The following is a 7500-nucleotide window of genomic DNA, read 5'->3' as shown; positions in this document are numbered from 1 at the left end:
GGTCTGGTGCCGAATTTTCTTTTGTATCTGAATGCGGGGACTCTGGCTGGTCTTGGGTTGAATCCGAGAGTTGCGGGTGCGGTTCACTGTAGCAGCCCGGAGACTGAGCAGAACTTCTTCTGGAGTAGGTAGTTGGGACCAGGTTGCTTTGCGGAGAGCTGTCGGTTTGACCGGTAAAACTGCTCTGCTCGTTGTTGGTCGGACTGCTGCTGTTGGTGGTGCTGCTGGTCTTGCTCTTACTATGCCCTGGACTTGTATTGGCGAGGCTCGGTTGCGCGGAGCTGCAGTCGGCTGCTGCGCTTCTTTGTCCCGAGCTAACCGAGTCCGGGCTTGGCGCTGCCTTTAAAGCAGTTTGCGGCACAATGAAGCCCAGAGGCTGAGTGATGGGGTAGAGTAAGAAATGGCCCTTCCCTATTAAAGGACGGGGGGTTGATAAAGCCGGGAAATCCAGAGTGGTTTTTCGCCGAGGCGTTGAGTCCGAAAGAAGGCTTTCCACACTGAAAGGGTTTAATTTCTGAAGGGCGGAAGCTCTGCTGTTGGAACATAAGTTTGAGTTGTGGTTGCTGTCGGGAGAGTCCTGCTCTGATCCGCCAGCGTCTTGGCCCAAGTTTCTTTGGCTCTGGAGTTTTTGTCGTGTTTGGTCACAGCTTTGTTCGGTTTGGTTTCGGCCCGAGGACTCAGACGGGGCCATGTTCGAGGCTGAGTCGACACTGTCCGTTATTTGTGAAACACCACTATCGCTGTCCGATCCCGGGGTGTGGAATAAATCTCCAGAGAGAAGTTTGTTCTGCGATCTTAAAAGCTTCCTCTCCTGCTTCCTTTTCTTCTTTTCCATCCTCTCGAGTTCTCTCCGGGCGATTTCTTCCGGGTCCATGGGCTCCCCGCTGCACGATGTGGGGTGGGAGTTGTGAGCTGGTCGTCCTGGTCCTTTCTTAGTGTTCTCTTTTTTCCTCCATTTAGCTCTGCGGTTTTGGAACCAAACCTACACACCGAAGAATGAAAATTGTTTTTATTAATTTCAGCTCTTGCCGTTTCAATTCAATGTGTCTCTCTAAAGGATGCGTTCAGTCCCCGCGAATTGGTGTGACGCTTCTTCACTGAACCACTGAAGCCTCAAAGAAATATTTATCGGTGCTTAAAATGTGATTTGGCCTATGCAAAGAATTTAAAAAAAAATGAGACAGTGAAGATTAAACACGAGATGCACACAACCCCGATATTTGTAAAGGCATTGAGATATTTAGCGTCTCCTGTCCTCACTTATCGGGTTGAATACAAGACAATATCGCAATAGAGCGCCTTCAGGATGGTCAGTCTGGAACCCGGGCAGAGATTATGTTATTATAGATCAATGGTGGACGCAGCAACACAAATGTCACATTGAAAATATGAAGTCCTAAAGTAAAAGAACGGAATTTGTTCAGATTCGTTTCTGACCGACAGCAGATAATTGTTAAATTATCACAAATGTGCATGATTAAACGAAAATTGTTCGGAAAGATGAATGGATACCTAAACAGTTTAATGTTTACAACTGGCATCTGAACCTTGTGCACTTGCAAATACCACTAGGTTAATTGACAATCAAATTGATTTAATGTAAAGGGTAATTCTCTCGATTAAGTCTCTGTTTTGTTTTCTATGTCAGGGCTGTCTTGGTAGCACACTGTCAATTTCCTTTTATATAAGGGAAATCGAATTCGAGTAGTCAAAGAACAGATCTAGCCCACCGACAAGGCCTTTAAGAAGAGCTGTTACTGTTCGCTAGAATATACCAGCACGTGTTGTGTGATAATAAGTTTAACGACATTAAAATGAATTTAACCTAACATGAAATTCACAGCTAAAGTTGTATAATACAAAAACTCTTTCCTTTAATATAAGCATAACGCGTGGTTTTTGTGTGACTGTCAATTGAACCGTCTTGTGCTTTTTCTTTTCGACCATGCGTTCAAATCCATTACTGAGACGTGTGTCAACAGTTTCGTGTTTTTTTTTCTGTCGAGAATGAAACTTTGACTAGACAGAACAGATGAGCATCGATAACCTGTATTTATGTAAAATTTGCTTTCATATTCATAGAACCCATCTACCCCTTTCGAGGTTGATTAACAAATGAATAAGCATGAACTTTCTGGACTACTGACCAACTAGATACAAACGCCATAATAATCTTAATAATAATAATAATAATAATAATAATAATAATAATAATAATAATAATAATAATAGGTGCATTATGATTGCGTTGAATTACAGTGATTATCGTGGTGGACATGCTAGTAAATTAAACAAATCTGCACATTTCTTTCTATTGCGTGTCTTTGTGTTGGTCCAGAAGGCCTTGTCAGCGAGAACCGCTCATTAGCGTATTAAAGGGAAATTGAGGGTCTCGACTTCACTTAACGACCTCAGAACAAATTGGATAAAGTGTCGGAAACCTGGGAGGTCAGGAGAGGACGGCTTTCACTTTACAAATTTACTTGAACAAAGCGGTAATAGATTTTTAATAACAGTGTATTTCTTTACTACAGTTAGACTTTGTTTTTAAAATTTTTACTTAAGTGGTGCTACTCGACTCATTATCACAGGTACTGTAGGTGCTAAATGTATAATTCCTTCACTACTTCATATATAAATGCTTAATTCCCCACGTTTTACCTATTGCTTTAATTATTATTTTTAAAGTTGCATTATACGTCGATTTTTTAAAATAAAATTAGGACGTTTGAACCTTTTCAATAATTCATTTCTCGCCAAGAACACAACACATTAAAAACTCTCTTTCACACACAGACACGCAAAAAGAGGAACATGCAGGCCCTTTTTTCATAGATGCAAGCATATATATATGAGGAAAGTAAATCTACTGCAATGTTAATTTTATATAATTTTGCATAACTTAACATTAACATGTTACAGAAGCAACTATTTTACTCCTATTTGTATATATATATATTGATTAAAAGAGTATTTTGAGAAATCTGATACACAGTTACGAGGACAGTAACAATAACAATGCATCCAATTAATTTCAGTTACCTTGCATTATCTTACGCTGCTATAAAAAAAATGTTAACCTGTCCGAATATTAAATTCTAAAAATAAAGTAGCAAAAACAAAAAAAATAAAATGTCACACAAGCAGCGACTAAAGTACGGTAAAACTGTTTTATAGCGTTCCTTGAAGCAGGAAATGTCACCTTTTATCCAAATATCCAGTATTTGCAGGTTGATAAATAGATTTTCTAAAAGCAGACACATCTAAACCAGCAGAACCGTGAGCTATTTTCAAAACAATATCTAAGACTTGCGATTGCAGCGTTTGGTAATTAACAGTCGGGTATTTTGTTCGCTGTAAATTTACCTGAACTCTAGACTCGACCAAGTCCAGTCTCAGTGCAAGAGCTTCCCTCATGAAAACGTCTGGATAATGACTCTCATTGAATGCTTTTTCTAATTCTTCTAGCTGCCATCCAGTGAAATTCGTACGAGTTCGTCTTCTCTTACAACCAGGACTGTCCTTGTCTGGGTCTCCCGAATCTGTAGTTAAGGATAAAGGAAATCATGAGCAAAATATGTTTGTAGCCCACATAAAACATTGTGTTTCTTCCAAAATCAAATTATATCCAACCGATCAATTTCGAGTATTTAGGATCGTTTACCCTAGGACACCACTTTTCGTCGTATTTAGGTGTGGGAACAGCATTTCTCTGGTCAAAACAGAGTGTTTCTACATTTTAGTCGGTGTGTTCGCCTGAAACAACATCTAAACAGTCCCAACAGGTCCGAAACTCACACACCGGAGAAAATGTGTTTTTCTACTTCAAGAATGATACGAATACAGAGCTTTTAAAAGCCCATAAAAAAAACAAAACAAAACGATGAAGTATCACTTAAAATTGCACATCGACGATCTTTTGAACGATCACCTCGCTGTAGTTTTACAGATACGTAAATACGTTTTCTTTCTGAAAAAGAAGAGGAGCAAAACTCTCTCGAACTTGCTTATCTGACCCTTTTTCATCAGGGTATATCTTTCCTTCTAGTATTTCAAGCCCGTTGCTGTAGTTTTGTAGGACAATTTACCGTATAATCACAACATGCATTTAGTTTGCCAACATCACCATCCATTTCTTCGCTGTTATACAAAGGCCCTTGCTAAATCATTTCTTGTTTGTGTGTGTAAGTCATGCCGGATCAGTTGGTGTTCTACGCCTTTAGGAAAACGAATAAAGCAATAAAATGCTAATTCATTTCACAGCCCTGGCGCTTTGTTGTTTAAACGTAACATGACTGAATCACCTTTTCCTCCCCAACGAAACTAAAAACGCGCTGATCTCAGATCAAGTGCAGCGCAGTGATTCTTATTATTCCTCGTTTCGTTAATATAAATCTGAACCTCGTTTCTTTACCAGCGTTTCAATCCTTCGCCTACCTGTCAGTTTGTACTGCTGGCTGTCCCCATTCACACCGCAGCCAGAAGACAGCAGAGGGTTCGAGTTGACCACAGAGGCTGTACAGGAGCCGTTCAATAATCCGTCTATGGAAAAAGGAACCGCGGCCGCAGACTGGAGTTGATGCCCGGCTAATTCGTAGACATGATGGTGGCTAAGATGGTACGGAAAGCCCACCATCCCACTAAGAGAGCCTCCAAACTGGGCATGAGGGTGCTCCAGTATCCGGCTGTCCATCATCTCCCGGGCAGAAGGGGCCAAAGTCTGGAGGCAGGTTGTGGGAATTTAGAAAGCATGCAGTTAGAGTGGGCAGCGAGGAGGGGACATGCTGGAGAGAGGAGGATGAGCTTTACTTTATCAACATCAACCTTCCAATAATTAGCCCAGGCTTTGGGAATTTGGGACCAATAAGAAACGTTAATCGGCTGTGACGTCAGAGACGTGGTTTGAAAACGTTTTCCATATCGATTGCTAATTATACCTGACATCCACCTCAATAAACAATATCAGAGCTGTCACAACAGGACAGGGGGCTTTGATAAGAACTACATCACAACTAGATGGGGGGTTTGGAGAAGCAGAGATCTGATTGATATCCAGTTAAATACTAAACAGACACAGTACATCGAGATTTTACATCTCACATCTCACTCGCTCTTAAAACAATAATAGATTTTCCTTAAAATCATTCAGCAACGTGTTGTGCAGATTTTTCAGTGGAAACGCTTTACTCTCTGAACCTTTAAAGTGATGTTTTCCAATTACAGAGAGACATTGAGCGCCAAATAGACTGATCCAATAATAGAGGATTCATCATCCTCCCTTTCCAGAGCTGTCACATTGAATTTAAAACTACAACCCTTTTCATCTCCCCTCTAGTTCCACAAATTCAACACAATATTTAAAGGTGATATGTTGGTGGCAATAAGAAAGCGATCTTTAATTCCATCTCCTTCTGTCGATTTTATCGACATGTAGATATTAAATTATTAATTACATGACCTCGCCTAATTAAACACTGCTCCTGTTTAGCAGGGAGGCGAGAAATTAAAAATTCTAGAAAAAAAATATTCCCAGTCTTACTTTTCCTGTGATTAATAGGGTTGAAACTGCTAGCCCAATTTGTTATAATTAAATTATATTCCCACTGAAGTTTACAAACTCACGTCTTATGCCATATACAGAATAATGCAGATCGTCAAGAAGCAAAAATCATAATACAAGCCGTATCATAATACGTATGATATTTTTAAAATAAGCTGAATGAAAACCGACAAATAAGTGCTGCGATTCAAGAAACACAAACACGAAAGGCTGTTTTATAAATAAACCTGTTTTAGAAAATAAACTTTGGAAATAACGTAAATATTTGTCATGTTTAAAATCATATAACATTAGCAGCATTAATAGGCAACAGTATTGTAGAAACATTAATCCGGACATTCGAACATGACCGCATTCTGAAAAAACACACGTAAAAACAACATCAAACTGCACACTTAGCACCTTAGCACTACCAGGTTTAACAAGAATGATATGTGGAGCAAAATAGTAGATTCATTGAGACAACAAATCGACGATTTTACCAATCAGCTATAAAAGCGATTAAGAAATAGGAGGAAGAATGAAAAAACTACGTGTTAAATCTTCTCCCAAAACACTCTCGTTCATTAGTGAAATTAATGAGTGACTACGACATTAAAACATTGTAAACACGATATACTAATTAAGAATTAACAATGATCTTTTGTTCGTGTATTTTCTTAATAAACAACTCTCGGTGGCTAGGAAACACGAAATAGGCTAACAATAGTTAATATTAAGAGTATCCAGAGAACAATATTAATTCCGGGGTCAGGAGGGCCAAGGGCTGCACTTTTCACCATAATTTAATTTCTCTCTCTATAAATACTAAATGTAAACTGTGTCCACTGGACCAAATTTTGCCTGTAGCGATAACCGCTTCATTTTGTGTTAGATTTCTGGAGAGGAATGCAAGGGAAACGTGTTTCTGAATACAGAATGGTAATCAATCCAGCCTGTATAAGTACAGACTTTTCTCTCTCTCTCTCCATTACAGAGAATTAATTCAACTTTATTTATCCCATTTCTGGAGCTGACAGAATGTTAATTTGAGTTGAAATTTCTCTCGCCTCTCACTCCCTGACCCCTGGCACGCAGATTGGCGTGTTGTAATAACCTGAATCTTTCAACAGAAGCCCTGATAATTGTTACCTTATTAGCATGCAAATTGTTTAATTAATATTATTATGAAGAAGCATATAATCCGTTCGTCACTTGACCTCGAGTCCACATAGCAACCAGCTTTCTGCATTTCAATGTGTAAATTTAAATCAACTCTTTTTTAATGTTTCAGGATTCTTGTCTGGCTTTTTTTAAATCTCTTCCTGTATGAGTGCTGCCTTTAATGGTAAGAGCAGTCTTTTGATGCCGCTCTCTTTGTGTCTTTTTTCTTATTTTCTCACTCTATACACAAATTATGGAAATCGTTTTATATATTTTTTTTATTTTGAACATCAAAATTCAATAATTGCCTCCTTGTCATTTGCTTATAAAAGCGGTTTCTTTAAAGGCCCCCCTCCAGTTCTGAGTGCTGTTCCAACCAAACAGACTCGCGGCTCACTGAAAAGCAGCCCTTGACACGCAGTCCTGGGAGACATTGCATTTAAATCCGTTTTTCTACAGCCGAGTGACATTGTCAGATGCTAGCTTTAATTAACTTGATAATAAGACGTACAAGACTCGCATTCAGGCCCGCCGCTCGCCTCGCCTTGTTTCCCTTTTTATCAGAATTCTGGGGTTTTATCTTGAACAGCATTTGACTGGCCTTTTAACAGTCGAACGGGGAAGGAAGTTTAAAAAAAGTCATATGCAGAATACACGGGGAGAGCGCAATTAATAACAATAAAAAAGCTATTAAAGGTAAAAATACTTGTGATGCAGGAAGGATGAAAAGACAACGAGGTAAGCTCTACAATGTAAGCCTGTGCATTCAATCACCTCAACCTTCACCACCCCAGTGC

General features: G+C 39.3%; 1 protein-coding gene and 1 long non-coding RNA gene across 2 annotated transcripts in view; one reads left to right on the top strand and one right to left on the bottom strand.

Moving 5' to 3' along the window:
* uncx (UNC homeobox) overlaps positions 1–4802 on the bottom strand; it is a 5233-nt gene extending 431 nt beyond the window's left edge. Inside the window, exons 1-3 of the mRNA XM_006636982.3 lie at positions 4438–4802; positions 3367–3542; positions 1–982 (exon numbers count right to left, since the gene is read on the bottom strand). The exon at positions 1–982 is cut by the window's left edge and continues 431 nt beyond it. Of these exons, the coding sequence (XP_006637045.1) occupies positions 1–982; positions 3367–3542; positions 4438–4696 (1417 nt within the window). The 5' untranslated portion in view covers positions 4697–4802. The remainder of the gene's footprint in view (positions 983–3366; positions 3543–4437) is intronic.
* Positions 1–7500, top strand: part of LOC107078915 (uncharacterized) — a 95947-nt gene that overhangs the window by 62498 nt on the left and 25949 nt on the right. The gene's annotated exons all lie outside the window — the stretch shown is intronic.

The sequence above is a fragment of the Lepisosteus oculatus genome, chromosome 19 (assembly GCF_040954835.1).
Source record: "Lepisosteus oculatus isolate fLepOcu1 chromosome 19, fLepOcu1.hap2, whole genome shotgun sequence".
Lineage (NCBI taxonomy): Eukaryota > Metazoa > Chordata > Actinopteri > Semionotiformes > Lepisosteidae > Lepisosteus > Lepisosteus oculatus.
Note: the sequence above shows the minus strand (reverse complement) of the source record. Positions and strands in the feature narration are given on the sequence as shown.